At 41.1% G+C, this 18,932-nt stretch overlaps 1 protein-coding gene across 3 annotated transcripts in view; it reads right to left on the bottom strand.

The window, feature by feature from the left end:
• Window positions 1–15,371: 15,371 nt before the first annotated feature.
• ASB9 (ankyrin repeat and SOCS box containing 9) overlaps window positions 15,372–18,932 on the bottom strand; it is a 50,688-nt gene continuing 47,127 nt past the window's right edge. For all 3 annotated transcript variants that reach the window (XM_043990909.1, XM_043990910.1, XM_043990911.1), the window contains one exon: window positions 15,372–15,655. In XM_043990909.1, the coding sequence (XP_043846844.1) occupies window positions 15,531–15,655 (125 nt within the window). In that variant the 3' untranslated portion in view covers window positions 15,372–15,530. The remainder of the gene's footprint in view (window positions 15,656–18,932) is intronic.

The following is an 18,932-nucleotide window of genomic DNA, read 5'->3' as shown; positions in this document are numbered from 1 at the left end:
ACATTGAAATGTAGACAATGCATTAAGGAAAGGTGGATATTCAAGAAAGAGAAAAGAGGAAAGAGAACATGAAGAGGTATGGGCACAAATGGTTGTATAGTTCTCGATTGAAGTTTTCCCCCAGTTGCCCAAGGAGAGGCAGATTCAGGAGCTGCACTTTCAAAGGCAGAGGGAGCGCAAATGAAAAACCCCATTTTAAATCTGCTCCTGAAACTCATCTTCATGGATATTAATCCTGCATGATGTGTGTATGTGTATATGTACATGTATATGTGCATGCATATGTGTATGGGTTTGCATATGCATGTGAATGTGTATGTATATGCATATGTATGTATATACACATATCTATATATATTCCCTATTACATGTAAAGATAATATTTAATATTCTTTTTTAAAAAATTCTTTGAGTTCCAAATTCTCTCCCTCCTCCCTGAGACACTAAGCAATTTGATATAATTTACGCATATGCATTTAGATTAGAATCTTCCAAGGGAAATGTTCACAATTAAAATACCAATCCCTTTCCTTTGGTCCCTATAATTCTTAGAAACTTTTACTGGCCATCTTAAAGTGGTAGTGACCTCTAGTGGTTCATACTATATGTAAGTTCCTTGCTTTACATCCTCACCTTTACAAGTGTGGGAGGAAGGAAGGAAAGAAAAAAACAGAGACAGAATCTTTGTATCATCTATAAGCATAGGCAAAAACAAACAAACAAATTCCAGCATTAGCTATATCCAAAAATGTGTTTCTTATTCTGTCCGTTACCTCTTTGCCACAAGGTGGACCATGTTTTTCATCAGTCCTCAGAAATCCAGGTTAATTCAATTTAGTTCTTAAGTTTTTCAAAATTGTTTTCACAATACTGATGTTATACTATAAATTATTCATCTGGTTTTGCTCACTGCATTCTGCATCAGTTCATATAAGTCTTCCCAGGTCTCCCTAAAATTGTCTCTTTGATCATTTCTCACAGCAAAATAATATTCCATTACATTCATAAACCATAATATGCTCAGTCATTCCCCAATTTTAGGGCACCCCCCCCTTAGTTTCCAGCTTTGACATTACAAAAATATTTTTGTACACATAAGGTCTTCTCTTTCTCTGACCTCTTGGAGGAGGTGGAGGTATAACAGATCTAGTAGTGGTATTGCTGAATCAGAGGGAATGTATCGTTTAGTAATTCTTTGGGCACATTTTCTAATTGCTTCCCAAAACATTTGGACCAATTCATAGTTTCACCAACAACGCATTAATGTTTCTGTTTTCCAGCAGCTCCTCTAATATTTTTCATTTTCTTTTCTTTTCTTCCATTTTGTCAGCTTTGCCAATCTGATGGATGTGAGGCACAACCTCAGAGTTGCTTTAGTTTGCATTTCAAGTCAACATGATTTATTAAGCACTTACTATGTGCCAAGTCTGTGATAAGCACTTGGAAATACAAAGAAATGCCCAAAACAAAACAAAACAAACAAACAAACAAACAAAAAAAACCAACCCTGTTTTCAAGGAGCTCCCAGTGTAATTAATGGGGGAGACAGAGTTCAAACAACTATGTGTAAACAAGATACATACAGGATAAATTGAAGATAATCTTAGAGGTTAGGAACTAATATTAAGGAAGACTGGGAAAGATTTCTTGCATTTCTCTAATTATTTGTGATTTGAGGCATTTTTTTCATATGGCTATATTAGTTCCTATTTCTTTCCTAGAGAACTACTTATTATCCCTAGACCAGTTAGGGAATGGATCTTATTTTTATAAATTTTGAATCATTTCCCTAGATATCTTGGTTATTAGACCTTTACTAGAGAAGCTTGGTGCAAAGATGTTTTCTCCCAGATAACTTTCTCTTCTGATCTTACCTGGATTTGTTTGTGCTAAATAATTTTTAATTTTAGAAGATCAAAATATCTGTTTTCTCTTTATCCCTTGTTTGGTCATGAGCTCGTGCCCTGTGGAAAAACCTGAAAAGTCATTTCTTGTTTCTCTGATTTGTAGATGATATGACTTTTTATAGCCAAGTTATGGATTCATTTAGAGTTTATCTTCATATGAGGTATTGTGACTAAGCCTAATTTCTGCCATACTGCTGTCCAGTTTTCTCAGCTATTTTTATGAAATAATGAGTCTTTACCCAGTAACTAAGATCTTCAGGTTTTTCAAACACTAAGCTACCAGGCACATTGCTTTTCTGTGTTATATGCCTAATCTCTTCCACCAATCAATCAGTGGACTAGCTAACCTCTAAGGCCCCTTCCAACTCCAAGTTCTTATGATTCTTAAATGATGAATTCTCAAGCTTACTGTGGCACAAGGGTGTTGCAGACTTGAAACAGGGTAGTTTTGACACCTAAAAGGTCTCCTTAAAATTCCTGCAAAATCACTGTCTGACACCACTCCGTTGAAAAGAACACTTTTTTTTTCAAAAGGACCTAGAAGTTAGAAAATCTGATGTTACCAGAGGTGAGAAAGGAAAGAGGCCTGTACAGTTAAGGGAGGGAGCAGAAATCAATTATAGTGGAAAGACTTCACAATAGACACTGCAAAGCAAAGGTGGAAAAAATCAATCACGTCAAATCAATGAGTATTTAGACATGTGAAGTTACCACAGTTATCTTTGTAGGCATCTTCCATCAATACATGGGCAGTCTCATTCACTTCACGGAGGTTGGTCACAGCTCTTATATCGAACCCTTTTTCTTTTCATAAAATGACATAATGCCTAAAACTTCTTTCTTTCCACATGTGCTACATGGAGGCATGGATCATTGATTTGGTACCTGAGCCCTTCAGGCCCAGCAGATTTACGAAGAGGGAGGCACCATCTAAGTAGTGAAAGAATGAACCCTCAAGCTATCATCATTCTTTGCTTCAAGCAGCAGACCAAAGGCTGGAGGGGAACATCCAGGGCATGTAATCCAACCACTTCATTTTATAGAGAAGCACACTTGGGTCTAAAGAAGTAAAGTGACTTGTCCAAGGTCACATAGGTAAGAAGCAACAGGGCTGGAATTCCAACTAAGATGCTGTGACTTCAAATCAAAGATTCATTCCACAAGATCAAGTCAAGAAGATGCGAGGTTCATTAACCGCTGGTGAACAAGATAAAAATGAAATAAATAGTCCTTGCCTTCAAGGAGTTTATGGTCTATTCATGGAAGCAATCACACATACAAATAGATACAGAATATGTAAAGCATAAGTATAATTTCAGGAAAGGAGACTCCTAACTGTGGGGATCAATTAGGAGTTGGGAGGGAACTGCCGAATGTCTCCTATAGGAGGTAGTCTTTGAGTGAAACTTTGAAGGAGGCTAGGGATTCTAAGAAGGCAGCTAGGTAGTACAGTGGGTGGTGTTCTGGGCCTGGAGTCAGGAAGACTCATCTTCCTGAATTCAAATCTAGTCTCAGACACTTACTATGTAACACTGAACAAATCACTTAACCTCGTTTGCCTCAGTTTTCCCATCTGCAAAATGAGCTGGAGAAGGAAACGGCAAACCACTGCAGGACCCTTGCCAAGAAAACCCCAAATGGGATTACAAAAAATTGGATACTACTGAAACTGAACAACAAGGGATCCTAACACCTCGAGATGAGGAGAGAGAGTGCATTCCAGGCAAGGGGAACAGCCAGTGGGGAGTTATGGAAATAAGAAACACAATGTTGTTTGGCAGTAAGGGGCTGGTTGGGCTGAACCGTGAGGTAATATGTAATAAGTCTGAAGTGAAATTGTGAATGGCTTTAAATGCCAAACAGGAGTTTGTATTTGAGTCTTTAAGGGAGAAGGAACCACAAGACCTTTTAAGAAAGGAAGTGATATGGTCAGACCAATACTTTAGAAATACCACTTTGGTAATTGTGTGTAGGATAGAATAGAGGAAGACAAATTAAAGGCACTGAAACCAACTAGGAAGCTAATCTAGAGATTTAAACTCTGCACATTTACATATTACCTTAAGATTTATAAACATTTTACTCACAAGAAACCTGTGAGCCAGGTAGCATGGCTGGAACAAGGGGAAGCCAAGTGAGTGAGGCATTTGCCTTGGGCCTGGAAAGTTCAGGTGTTAATTTTTAAAAACTGTTAAAAAATATTGGGAATTGGAAAGATGTGGAGTCTCCTGTCATGGAGATTTTTTTTTCAGGACAATGGGGGTTAAGTGACTTGCCCAGGGTCACACAGCTAGTAAGTGTCAAGTGTCTGAGGCTGGATTTGAACTCAGGTCCTCCTGAATCCAGGGCCAGTGCTTTATCCACTGTCATGGAGATTTTTCAGAAACTCAATACATTGGAAAGTTTGGAGGTGACCTTCCTAGCAGGGGGTCAGATATTAAGTAGTCTCTTGGAATCAGATTCTTCAGTTCTATGATTAATGGATTTATGGGAATGGTATGAGGATTTTGATTGGAAAGTACTCACATGTATTGTGCTGATGCAAAGCCATTTGGTATAACCAAATTAATTTTCATAGTAGTCGGTTTCCAATTTAGATACAACTTTCTTCCAGAGCCATTTAATGTTCCAGTAAAAAATAATTTCTCATCAAAATTTCCACACAGGGAAGCATGGGGAAGGATGGAGAGTCTGTGGTAACATTTTGTCATTTATAGGGAGTTAGAAGTTTGCAAGGCCTCTGCCAATTGGTTAATGAATATAGATTTTTTTTTTTTTTGCGGGGCAATAAGGGTTAAGTGACTTGCCCCAGGGTCACACAGCTAGTAAGTGTCAAGTGTCTGAGGCCGGATTTGAACTCAGGTCCTCCTGAATCCAGGGCTGGTGCTTTATCCACTGCGCCACCTAGCTGCCCCCATGTAGATTTAAAAGAAAAAAAAGACTACATGCCCTGTGATCTTTAGTGGCACATTTGGCTTCAACCATCAGTAAATATTTAAAAATAAGTAGCATAGGTAAGTCTAAATAAATACAAGGTAAGGAGAAAGAACCCAGCATTTTTTCTTGAAATGGAAACTGCAGCCGAATCCCTGTAATTACTTGATCCTTGATAACTGATGAACAAGTATCAGGATCTTGGTGTTCATTAGCTGTCTGGATTCAGAGCAGCTGTGAGCGGAAAAATGATTAGCCTTGACCACGAAAGCAGGATAAACAGAAGAAAGAGGCAGCAGGCGAGATAAGGCCAATGGAAAGCCACATCTGAAACCTTCTGAATTACTGAGCAAATTAGACAGAAGCGGGGGAAGAAATCAGTGTCAGGGACACTGTAACCTAGAGACAACTCCAAAGTTTTTGTACATGAATGGAAATTTCCAGGGCTCGTTTCATGAACTAATCATTTTGCAACAGACTCTCATATTCTCCTTGGTGCAGCTCCTCCCGCTCGGCTTTCTTATCTCACTGATGTTGCTTTTAATGAGTTGTGTGACAATACCACCATCTGCTGGCTAACTGGATGTAGTTGGGCAGGCTGGAAAGAATGGTAACTTCCTTAAGAGCAAATTGGACTTGACTCCACTAATGTTTTTAAAATCTTTTCCTATAGCTAGCCTATGAATGCAGTTGAATCACATAAAGTCCATGGCTAATGCTGGATTAAATATATATTTTTACACACACATACACACACACACCTTTATTTAGAACGAAGTGACATTTACTCAAGAAGCATTAAAAACTTTCTCCCCTGAGCACAGAGATGGGGGACTACTAAGGAAGAATGTTGTATGCATCATCAGATGCATTACTGTCCTAGGGTTTTTAACTGTTTTTTCTATTTTTGCAAGGAGGGTTCAACTTCAAGGAAAAGGCTGTTTCTAGAAATGGAAAGGTGACACAAGATGCAAGGTATTTGTTTAAAAAACAAAAAAAAAAAGGAAACACAGCACCCAGCTGGGGCTAGTTCTGACCATCCAAAAGTCAGTTGGGAAGGAGCCCCAGGCTGGTGAACTATGAATTACCCAGTGTGGGAGGAGGGTGAGATGCTATGAGATCAATTACAACAGCAAGCAAAGGATGCAAATCCAGAGGCAGATGACCCAATACAAAGAGATTTGGAAGCCAGCAACCCGGGTTCTAGTACCAACTCCACTCCTGGAGAGTCATATGACTTTGCTCAAATTATTTCAACTCTCTGAGTCTGTTTCTGAGCCCCCTCCCCCAAAATGAAGGGAGTAAATTAGATGATTTCACAGAACCTCAGTCTGACTTCTTGTCTTGTAACATTTTAGTGAGAGACAGTGATATAAAGGGGAATGGCTTTGGGATCTCACCACCTGAGACCAATGTGTGGCTCATGAATATGGTCCTCTCAGCTCTTTGCCTCAGAATTTGTTCTTCTTTTAGATGAAGGAGATTGGAGGCTACCACCCTTGTGAACTTCAAATGCCCACAAGAGTGAGACACCAGGAGGTCCATGAGTAGAATACCTTAACCCATAGGAGTACCCCTATAAACCCGACACGGCAACATAGCCAACCTATCTCTGGCATAGTAAACCCAGAAAGTATTGACTATACATTTAATCTTTCTGTTACATAACAACCCTTCAACTGTTTGGCAAAGTGGATAGAGAGCCAGACTTGGAGTCAGGAGTTCAATTCTGATGTGTCATCCTAGGCAAGTCACTTAACATTGTTTGCTTCAGTTTCCTCTTCCGTAAAATGAGCTGTAGAAGGAAATGGCAAACCACTCCAGTATCCTTGACAAGAAAACCCCAAACGGGGTCACGAAGAGTTGGATACAACATACAATTTCAACGTCATGATCCCAGGGAATCTCCTCTAGTCTAAATCTAACCAGTTCCTTGAATACACTATTCTAAGGAAAGGTTTCCAGTCTCTCATAAATCTCATCTGGACAAGATGAAGCTTACCCATGTCCTTCCTAAAATATGGCATCAAGAATCAGACAAAACATTGCAGATATGATGTGGTTACAGCAGGGAACATAGAGTTCATGATTTCCCATATGCTTCTACTGATGAAGTCCAAGATTTCACTGGCCTTTTTGGTTGCCGTGGCATGCAATTGACTCAAAATGAGCTTTCAGTCTCCTAAAACCAAGGGATCTTTCTCATATGACCTGTTTTCTAGACTCTCTTTTCACTGCCCCATCAAAATTATTTGTACCATCAGTATTTTGTTCTTGGGAGCACCCCAACCTCAACAACTTCCCATGCAGAATTTTAGACTATGAGATCCTACTGGGCTCATTCTTTCCCTGAACTCCCCAAAACCTACTCTCCCCAAATCTAAGCTACACGTTAGACATTCTTGCTTGTGCTGGAAATTTTATATTTGCTGTTCCTCAAGGAGGTGGTTCAGGAAGGGGTGGGGAGGAAGGAGGCAGAGGCAGATATTAAATGTCCTCCTGGGCACACCCCCATCATTCTAGGAAATTAATAAAAACAGAAAGTGATGAAGCTCTTTATCCAGTTGGCCAAGAGAAGCAGTGTGATATAATAGAGAGCTAGCTGGCCTTGGACTCAGGAAGATATGGGCTCATGTCCCACTTCTGACACATACTGGCTAGGCAACTCTGATTTGCAGAGCAGCTGCAGATTTGCCCTCCACCAATGAAATCGCAGATTTGAACCAGAAAATCCCTATCCCAAACTCTAAAATGGAATGGTCACTTGCTCCCAAAGCTCCCACCATTCTTACTTCATCCACAAGTTCTTCCTCACTGGTCAGGATAAACCCCAGAAAAGCAATTCCCTTCGTTGTTTGTTCCTCTTTTTGGAGAATGAAGGGCTCATTAAGGCAAACGACAGAGGTATTAGATGTTGTGCTTTTAACTAAGAGAGTTCCAGGGGACATCTGGATAGCTAAAGTATACCATACTCTCATGCCAGGTTTACGATCTGTTTCCCAAATGTATAATCAACTTTCTTTTCTGGGGGGCGGTTTGCATTAAAGTGAATTCCTGCTCCACATCTTGCTTCTCTTTCTTCCTTGGATGAATAGTGCTGCAAGATCACTAGGAAAATGCTTTCTACAATGCTTGCCACACACCCCCAACCTTGTTTATAGATATCCTCACAGGAAGACACCTTGTTCAAAAACAATGCTATTCTCCTGCCCTCTTTAACTGGCCTGTTCTTTTTTATCTTTTTTTTTTTTTTGTGGGGCAATGAGGGTTAAGTGACTTTGCCCAGGGTCACACAGCTAGTAAGTGTCAAGCATCTGAGGCTGGATTTGAACTCAGGTTCTCCCGAATTCAAGGCCAGTGCTTTATCCACTGTGCTACCTAGCTGCCCCCTGGCCTGTTCTTTTTGAACAAATAATTCTCTTCCATAGCCACAGTCTAGTTGTATGTCACATCCCATTAAGTCTCTGAAATATGCAAGATTGAATTTACCTCCTTGCATTAACATTGCTGGCATACCTTGGATTTTATCCATAGTTTGCTCATTTTATGTACTGACATTTGAGGTCATGTGTTTTATTACTTCTATTCTTGGAAATGATCTCCAATTAAATGTTTGGTCTTCTCCATTGATATTTTCCTTCCTATATCAGACTGTGCAATAACTCGCCTGGTAGATTTATGTGGGCAGTTTTCTCCCTTCTTCACTTCCAATTTAAAGCCTTCTTGATCAGGATTCAAGACCTCTAGACAAATATAGTTTTCCTGCCCCTCATTAGTAGCCCTCAGTCTCACACCTGAAAAAAAATCCATCACTTACATCTTAAGCCATGGTCCATAAATAAAAATCCAGTTCTCAGATATCATCTTTGTCATCAAGTACTCACTCCCTAATTGTTTTCTATTTTGAAACCAAGACAGGCAGGTGATGGAATAGATAGAGTGCTGGGTCTGGAGTCAGGAAGACTTATTCCCCTTCGTTCAAATCCAGCCTCAGACAATGACTAGCTGTGTGACCCTGGGCAAGTCACTTAACCCTGTTTGCCTCAGTTCTTTATCTATAAAATGAGTTGGGGAAGGAAATGGCAAACCACTCCACTATCACTGCCAATAAAACCCCAAATGGGTCATGAGGAGTTGGTCATGACCAAATTTGCCTCTAAACTATTAATTTTCTTAACCAGGACTTCACAATTCTTAATTGTTGAGCCCCTTTTAACTCTTGACATACTATGACTCTTTAAATACTTTTGCCTGGTAGCTAAGTTTGACTTCCTATATGATAGAGTGGAAATAAAGGTAGCACATTTGCAAATAGGTCACAAAGGATGAAGAGGTCAAGGGTGAGAAAGGAATGATAGGTTCAAAGTATAAAGATAGCAGGTTTTCAGACACTGGCTTATAATAGGGAAGAGAAGATGGAGTAGTTCAAGAAAATTAAAAACATGTTATTGCTTTCAAAATATTAGTGATAGGTATTTTCACTGCAAAAAGTACACTGAGTATGGATCATTTGGTGGTGGTGGTGGTGATTATGGCGATGATAATGATAGCACTTTGAGGTTTGCAAAGCATTTTACATTTGTCATTTCACTTGATCCTCACAACAACCCTTCGAGATAGGTGCTATTATCATCACCATTTTAAAGGTCAGGAAACTGAGGGTGAGAAAGGTTGGTCACAAAGTTAGTAAGTATATCAGGCTGGACTCAAACTCAGTGCTTCCTGGCTCCATGTTCAGCACTCTCTCCACTCACTCTACCACCTAGCTGCCATTTTGTGATGAAAGACAGACACAATGATGCTTTCATTTTTATACCATAGGCCAACTTTACAGGGCTGCAGTGAACTGACTAAATAAGGATAAGTAAAAGAAATGCCAGTGAAAAGCTACGACTTATCAGTTCTTAGAGCCACATCCCTTTAAGTGACACCCTTGGGCAAAATAAAGGTATGAAATGAATGTGCTGGCAGAGTTAGAACTGAAGATAATGAATTTTCAGATCCTTTTTCCATTTCACAAAGGGCAAATTCAAAGAGCAAATGTCTTTCTTAATAAAAGATACATAATCCCCAATGGCTTCTGTCTTCATTGTGTTAAGTATGGGAGGCAAATGAATCAATGGATCCATCATCCCATCTTACCCCTTAGCCATGATGCCTCTATCAGTTAAGAATACAACCACTGCATCAATCAATCAAAAGTGTGAACTAGATATGAACAAGGACTCCACATCTCTGTGAATCAATACATGGAAAGCATTTCAATTAAAGAGTGACAGGAAATCTGTTCAGATTGGTTGGGGGACTTGGTCATCCCCTATGAGCTAGTTTGCAATCAAACTTCTGAACATCTGGTACCCTGGGGTTGAAGCCCTTTGGCCAAACTCCTGGGAAGGAATCACTTGGGCAAAGGAGAAGAGCCTTGGCCCCTTCCTCAGCCTCAGCCTTGGTCAACTCTCTACTGTTAAGTGTAAGAGGGTCTTCAAAGGATTCAAGGGCTAAGACTTTTCATTAGCATCCTAGCAGCATCCCCGAAGACAGCAGTAACTGGCAGCCATGTCTTCATGGGAAGCAATGGATAGGTTGGGTATGATGAGGAAAGGGTGGGAAGGGGGAAAAAGAAGCGTTATTGGGTGCCTACCACATGCCAGGCACTTCATTCACTTCATATTGGATTCTTACAACAGCTCTGTGAGGTAAGTGCTATTATTTCTCCCCATCTTACAGGTGAGGAAACTGAGGCAGAAAGGTGACTTGCCCAGAGTCACACATATAGGGAATATTTGAGGCTAAATTTGAACTCCAGACTCCCTGACACCAGGCCCAGGGAGGGCCTGTTCCATCTATCTGCTTCATATAGGCCTTAAGAAGAGCTCAATAACAAGACGGTATAGCACATTTAATGGGAATGCTGTAAAGACTCCAATAAAAAGGACTTTCAGGAACTAAGAAACTGTCCCAAGCCACATTTGGACATTGCTTAGCCTCTTCACAGCTCAGAGCGAGCGTAAACAGCAATTGTTTCTCTTTTGGCCAGAAACCCTGAGGGTCTCCCCCACTTCCCAGCCCCCCATTTATTTATTTATTTTTGACTAGGTAAAAGAGACCTTTCTTGGCCTCATTTCTTATCTAGCTTTAATCATTGAATGGGCTTTGCCTCTGACAAACTCAAACCTGGGAAAAACTTTAGCTTAAAAAAGGCCAAGGTAGGGCAACTAGGTGGCACAGTGGATAAAGCACCAGTCCTGGATTCAGAAAGACCTGAGTTCAAATCTGGCCTCAGATACTTGACACTTACTAGCTGTGTGACCCTGGGCAAGTCACTTAACCCTCACTGCCCTACCAAAAAAAAGGAAAAAAAGCCAAGGTCTGCTACTGCATCCAGGGACATCTCCAACCGTCCTGATCTATATCTTGCCATTGGACCCAGATGGCTCAGAAAAAAGTGAAGCTGGTGACTTTGCACAGCCTTCCCTCACTTAAATCCAATTCAGTGCAAGTCATGACGTCACCCTGATGTCACAGTCCTCTTCAAGAACTAAGGACAAACAACAACACTTCCCCACACACACACCACATACATATACACACACACATACACTATACACACTTATGATAGAATGTGTTAGGATAGGGAGTGGAATGTTTTTGTACCACCTTCTTATGATGTTGTTATTGTTCATCCTTCATTTTCAAAGACCAGTGACATCACGGAGTGATGACTTCCCCATGAATTGAATTTAAGAGAGGCACAGTGCTCAAAGTTGTCAGCCTCACTCTCCCTTCCAGAGTCACCAAGGTCAAAAAGGACAAAAGTCAAGATGACCAGCAATGGCCCAGGATGCAGTAGATTCCCTTGGCATCTTCAATGTCTGATCAAGCTCTTAAGTGCTCCAGAGCGCCTGCTTCAATCACCTTCATGGCCATTGGAACAAATTGTTCTTATCCTTCCATTTTGCTAAGGAAATTCTTCACATGCTTGGGGTAGACATCCGCCTAACTCACCAACAGGTTTGAGGAATGTTAGTTACCCTCAACCTGGCTTAGCCCATCTGCTAAGATTGTTTGCTGCATGCTATAGCTTCTTGTAGCCACAGTTGAGAGTTGGGTGTGTGCCAGGTAGAAACCAAAGGTAGATGAGCAATCATAAAAAGGGCTCAGCAATCCTTCACATCAGATGTTCTAGTCCTCCCTAAACACAGCAAACAACCCATTCTTATTTTTTTTATTTTTTTTTAGTGAGGCAATTGGGGTTAAGTGACTTGCCCAAGGTCACACAGATAGTAAGTGTTAAGTGTCTGAGGCCGGATTTGAACTCAGGTACTCCTGACTCCAGGGCCGGTGCTCTATCCGCTGCTCCACCTAGCTGCCCCCCCCCATTCTTTTTTGTTTGTTTGTTTGTTTGTTTTGGGGGGTTTTTTGGTTTTTTTTAGTGAGGCAATTGGGGTCAAGTGACCTGCCCAGGGTCACACAGCCAGCAAGTGTCAAGTGTCTGAGGCCAGATTTGAACTCAGGTACTCCTGACTCCAGGGCCGGTGCTCTATCCACTGTGCCACCTAGCTGCCCCTGCCCCCCTATTCTTTTTTTTTCTTTTTTTTCTTTCTTTTTTTTCAGTGAGGCAATTGGGGTTAAGTGACTTGCCCAGGGTCACACAGCTAGTAAGTATTAAGTGTCTGAGGCCGGATTTGAACTCAGGTACTCCTGACTCCAGGGCCGATGCTCTATCCACTGCGCCACCTAGCTGCCCCCGCCCCATTTTTATTATACTACCTTAGTAAATACTCCTTTCTAAAAGTCTGGCTAACTTATTGATGTCAACCGATAATCATATGAGAAGTCTATTGGTGGGAGCTTCTGACAGCATTAAAAAGACACCCTCAACCTCTCAGAGCCACCCCTAGCACCTAGAAGGGAAACACTACAGCTGCAATGTCTGTTGGATGGCCAACATCCTCCCTCCTCTAATAAGAAAGGGCAATATCTTTTCTTTTTTTTGTTTTGTTTTGTTTTTTTGGTGAGGCAATTGGGGTTAAGTGACTTGCCCAGGGTCACACAGCTAGTAAGTGTTAAGTGTCTGAGGCCGGATTTGAACTCAGGTACTCCTGACTCTAGGGCCGGTGCTCTATCCACTGCGCCACCTAGCCGCCCCTGCAATATCTTTTCTAATCAACTGATGCCTTCAGTTTAAGCAACGGAATCATGAACGCATAGCTGTTGTCAAGGCGAAGGGGCTTTGATACTTTGTCATGGTATAATGGAAAAAAACATTGGTTTGGAGTCAGAAGACTTGGATTTGAGTTGTGGACTGTGTTTATTACCTGTGTGACCTCAGGAAAGTAAGTCACTTCTCTGAGACTGTAGGCTCAAGTGTAAAATACTTTCTCTGCCTACCTCCTGCAATGGTTTTCAGGAAAAAGACTTTGCAAATCAAACCGCCTCTCAAAATGCAGCCTAGTACTCCTCCTCTTCCTCCTCCTCTTCCTACTACTACCACAACCACCAAAACCAACAACAACAACAATAATAATAAGCAGCTAAGTGGCACAGTGGATAGAGTGCCAGGCCTGAAGTCAGGAAGAATCATCTTTCTGAGTTCACACCTGGTCTCAGACACTTACTAGCTCTGTGACCCTGGACAAGTCATTCAACCCTGTTTGACTCAGTTTCCTCATCTGTCAAGTGAGCTGGAGAAGAAAAGGCAAATCATTCCAGTATCTTTGCCAAGAAAACCCCAAATGGGGTTGTGAAGAGTTGGACACAACTCTGAAAAATGACGAAACAATACACTTTAAAAACCTATAGTAGGGGGCAGCTAGGTGGTACAGTGGATAGAGCACTGGTCCTGGATTCAGGAGGACATGAGTTCAAATCCAGCCTCAGACACTTAACATTTACTAGCTGTGTGACCCTGGGCAAGTCACTTAACCCCCATTGCCTACAAAAAAAAAAAACACCTATAGTACATACCACATATGGCTGTCATCTTATAGCTCCATTTAAAGCTACAGACTAGGTGTAGTCTTCTAGGATTCTCACACAAATCTAGCTCATGTCTTCACCTGGGATTTCTCATGGAAATAACAGAATCTAGCTTATGCCTGGGCTCCACAAAGAAAGAAAAAGATCTTCAGCAACTATATGCAAGCACTCAAGTTCATGTAGCATATAGGCCAGTCTTTATTTAACTTGTCCCTCCACTGTCAAAAACAAACAAACCACCACCAACAACAAAAAACAAAAATAAAAACAACCTAATATAAAAAAACAACCCACCAAGGAAGGACTTGCACCTATCTTTAAGCAGCCAAGGCAATTCTCCTTTCCCTCCAATAAATCCCATCTCCCAGAACTACCTGTAAAAACCTTCAGATTTATTGCAAGTGATGTGCTGGAGCCAGTGTGAATCAGCTCACAAGAGGAAATCGTTCAGTTATCAGTGTGAGCAAAGACATGTTGGAAATGGGCAAACTCTATACATCAGGGGTTGATTTTTTTGTTCTGTTGATTGTATAGACTTTAAAAAGTGATGGGGGCGGCTAGGTGGCACAGTGGATAGAGCATCGGCCCTGGATTCAGGAGTACCTGAGTTCAAATCCAGCCTCAGACACTCAACACTTACTAGCTGTGTGACCCTGGGCACATCACTTAACCCCAATTGCCTCACTAAAAAAATTTTTTTTTTTATTTTTTAAAAAGTGATGGAGGGGGCAGCTGGTTGGCACAGTGGATAAAGCATCGGCCCTGGATTCAGGAGGACCTGAGTTCAAATCCAGCCTCAGACACTTGACACTTACTAGCTGTGTGACCTTGAGCAAGTCACTTAACCCTCATTGCCCCACAAAAAAAAAGCGATGGATATATTAACAATGCAAATTAAAATTGTGTCATGCATACATCCCCTTTGTATGCACATGTGCTCCTGCGTGTGCACACACACACACACCAGAAAGCTGACTATTAAATATTTATCAACACACTCAGGTAATACAATACTACCAGGTTCCCCTAATCCCCTAGAGGGGGAAGTACTTTAGCATGGAGAGCCAGGCAAGCTCACTTCCCTGGACTGGCACAGCCTGGGTATACTCACCAAGTTGTGGCTCCACACAGCTCCAGTTCCCCTCCCTCTACTTGATTTTCTTCACCTGAGGTTGTCTCCAAATTTTATCTGGTTCCCTAGAGAGGTGGCATGGATATGTGTGTGTGGTCCTCCCTCTGGGGAACCAAATCCAAGTTGGTGTGTAGCCCCTCTGCCCTGTGTGTGCCCAGTTCTCCAATCTCAAGCCTCTCTTCAAACCTGTTAAAGGTCAAACCTTAAGGTTGCAGCTCTAATGAACTCAGTGAGAATCATTCATCATCATCAGTGTGGTCTTAAAGAGGAAATAAATAGCCAGGCAGTAACCTGCTCTGAAATCTAAAGGTCAACTGAGTCCCATACCACTGCTTAGACCCCATTGCTGTTGGGCCACCCTTTTCAGAACAGAGAAGATTCAGACAGAATCCTTTCCTAGCTGAAATGAAGCAGTTCTATCCAATGTAACCCAACTTTATTCTGGAAATACAAGGCACAAAAATAACCACAGCACTAGTTAACCCACACTCTTCTTCTTCTTCTTCTTCTTCTTTTTTAAAAGGATGACTGCAATATGCTAAGGTGTTTGCCTCTCAGTTAGGAAAACAAGAACGTGTTTAAATGTGTAAGAGAAATCGTTTCAGCTCTTCGGGAAGAAGTAGTTCACTTATTCTATGATGCTGTTTGATTCCAAAGCACTTCCTAATGCGTAGTCGGCAAATCTGCATCAAAGACAGGGGCCCTGGAGAAAAAGGCCACAAGACAAGTTATACGCCTGATTTCATAGACCTAAGATTCGTTTTTGCAAAGTGCAGATTAGGTTACGGTTTAATAAGGTATAAACCAGCCCAAACACATCTTAGATTGATTCTTTTTTTAAGAGGAATTTTCAGATTATTTTGTCTTCCCATCCTCCACTTTCAACTAATCCACAGAACCACTTAGGTTTCGTTTGAGAAAGGGAGGAGGGAGGACAATTTCAAGCTCAACCTTCCTCATAATCTTAAAGGGACTAATTTATGAATTACTAAGCTCACAAAATAGTTTCCAATAAAAAAGCAATTTAAACTGATAAAAAAATTAAAAGAAAAAAAAACTCATTGATTTGAGCACAATTGACTTCACAACTTGGGGTTATGACTGAATAGGTAATTTTAACATCTTTAAGCATAACACATTAGTACAATGAATGGAACCTATTTCCAACCCAGTAATAATTATATGTTCTAAAATATTTAAGAATTGTTATACTCAATACTTCTGCACAAAATGGAGAGTGCGCTATCAGAATCCTTTCAACACTATAGGGTGAAAGGATGGGGAGAGTCTGTGTGGAATTGGAGGAACAATTCCTTCTGAGTCATAAAAGAAACAACCCGTATACCCTAGGGAGTTCTCTCAAGGATGGTATGGGTCCTAGTTCTCCACCAAATCGCCACTGAAAGGTTTATAAAGTGCTCTCTTTCAGATAATTCCCTGAGATGGGTATCATTCTCCCCACTTTGAACCTTAAGAATTACAAAATAACTGTGTCCAAAACTAAAAGGGAGAATTGGAAGTGATAAGAGGAGGATCGGTGTCTCCATGAACTCCCAATTCAGAAAGGCCTTGCACAGTTTGCTGTTGTGAAAGTTTAGGTGGAATTCTAAGTCCCTGAGATAGCAGGACATGGCACCATAGGAACCTGAGGTCATTCAATCCAACACCCCCTCATTTAACAGAAGAGGAAACTGAGGAAAGGAAGTTACTTGCCTAAGGCCACATGGCTAGTGGCAGGAAGTAGGCTCTGAACCTAGAATCCTGAGGCAGTGCTCTTTCCACACTGCATTCAAAGAATATATTAATGAATTACAGAAAGTACCCATTATCATCCTTTAATGCCAGGCAGCATTCAGAAGTTTCTTCACTAACATTTTGTTGAGGGTGACTTATTCTTCACACTTCTTTCTGTCCCACGAGCAAACATTGCTCTAAAAGCTTATTAAAGAAGGGAAATGGCCTGGAAATGCAGCAAGTTATCACCTAATGAGGAAGACAAGTTTGGAAGGAAGGAGGGAAAAAAAAATCCGAGTTCTATGAAGCCCATAATACAGGAAAATAGCCGCCCTCTCTGAACATGGCTGAATTTCACTTAATTTATTCCCTGTCATCCACACAGCTGAGAGTGGGTGGTAATTTAATTAATTTCTTTTCCCCCAGGTGCAGAGGAACAGATGGCCTGAAGAAAAATATGATGGAGGTGACACTCGGGGACAGAAATTGCCATGTTAAACCAGTGGGCATGACTTTCTGCAATGCTTGGCACAGTCTCCTCATGTGGCTCCAGCCAATTGAGAAATCACCTCATTGGAACTCACTCCAACAAAGGGATTTGGGAGACAAAAAAAAATGAAAAGATTCTGTTCAGCAGCAAATGATCTTTTTATGAAGCAATGGAACTGTTACAGGCCTTGTCACCATTCAAGATGAAACTAACAAGGACTGTGGGCTTATTTATACAGAAAAAGGAGGGGAGAGGGATTCATGGAAGCTTTAGGGCCTATATCAGGAAAGTCAAGTTTTTGGTTTGGGTACATACATATACAAACACACACACACATACACACACAAATACACCCTCCCCAAACCTTTCAATCAGTCACGGGTTTCATTAGGGTGTACATCCAGGGAATTTTTTTTAAAGGTGAATATTTATTGGATCTGCTTAGTCATAAAGGATATTATTTTAATTCACACCATGCTAAAAAAACCTAGGATGACTTTTAATTAATAACTCAATTTTACTTTAAAAATAAACATTTTAAAAGGAGATACAAAAATGCCAAATTTTTTTTGAGATATTAGGTGGTGCCCGGGCACAACTAGCAAAGCCCATGATGCATACCTATCCTTTTACTGTGGAGTGAATTAGTGTTTTGTGAAAGGGTAAAGTGATATTGCCCAATCTTGGCCCCATTTTGATTATAAAGAGGTAAGAGGGTAAGAGTGTTCAGAGATATTATCCCCATTTGCATTGCCCCCATTATGACCCTTTAATAAGCAGAAATGAGGATAAAGAGGAAAAAGTAATCAAATCCAGGTGGATCTGAAATATGAGCATCCCACACCTGCTTACTCCATACCCCGGAGACTGCCCATTGAGGACATTGGAAAAGGGAAAAGTGCCTTGAAATGGAAGCCAGAAGCTAGGGTTCAAGACCCCCCAGCTGTCATTAGCAGTGTGACCTTGAGTAAGTCACTTTAATCCCTTAATGGAGGGTCACTCTAAATCTCTAAAACAGGAATCAAAATATCACCTCACACAAAATATTAATTCCCACGGTGAGAGTGCCTTGTAAGATGCAAGAGAAATGTGAGCTATCAATATAGGTACCTAAGATTTGAGACATAGGTGGCAAGCGGTGGAGAAGATCCCTTTATGCTCTGGGCCAAAAGACATGGGATTAAATGCTGGCTCTGACTCTTGTTAGCTGCGTGGAAAGCCTTGAGTGAAAAATGTCCTGGGCCTGCCTGTCTCAGTTTACTCATCTGTAAATTGGGGGTGAAAACAGTACCTACCTCTTAGGATCGGGGTGAGGATAAAACCAGATAATACTTGTAGAGTGTTTTGCAAATTTTAAAGGACTATAGAAATGTTATGTTATTATCATCATCATTATTATTTCTATGACTTCCTGAAGCATGGCTGAGGGAAGACTTCAAAGAGTTGTAGTTGAGAGGATGCAAAAGCAAGGAATGGGGTCTGACAACCTCCATGTAATACCACAGGTGGTTTTTGGTAGGATGCTAAATATAGACCCTGGGCACAGGGGCTGGAAAGCTGTTGCCACTTTCTGACTGCCCCTGGGAAGCTTCAGAAATTTTAGACCAAACCCATTACCCACTTGGGATTGACCGTGCCTACGAAGGCAAAATCTACCAATGGTGAGGCTTACGGTCAACCATTTAGTTTCATCTTCCATGTACCATTAACCTCCCAAAAAGACCCCCTATAGAGCCAACCCCATGTAGAGGACAAC

This window comes from Dromiciops gliroides, chromosome 3 (assembly GCF_019393635.1).
Source record: "Dromiciops gliroides isolate mDroGli1 chromosome 3, mDroGli1.pri, whole genome shotgun sequence".
In the NCBI taxonomy this organism is placed as follows: Eukaryota; Metazoa; Chordata; class Mammalia; order Microbiotheria; family Microbiotheriidae; genus Dromiciops; species Dromiciops gliroides.
This window is presented reverse-complemented; position numbering and strand designations above follow the sequence as displayed.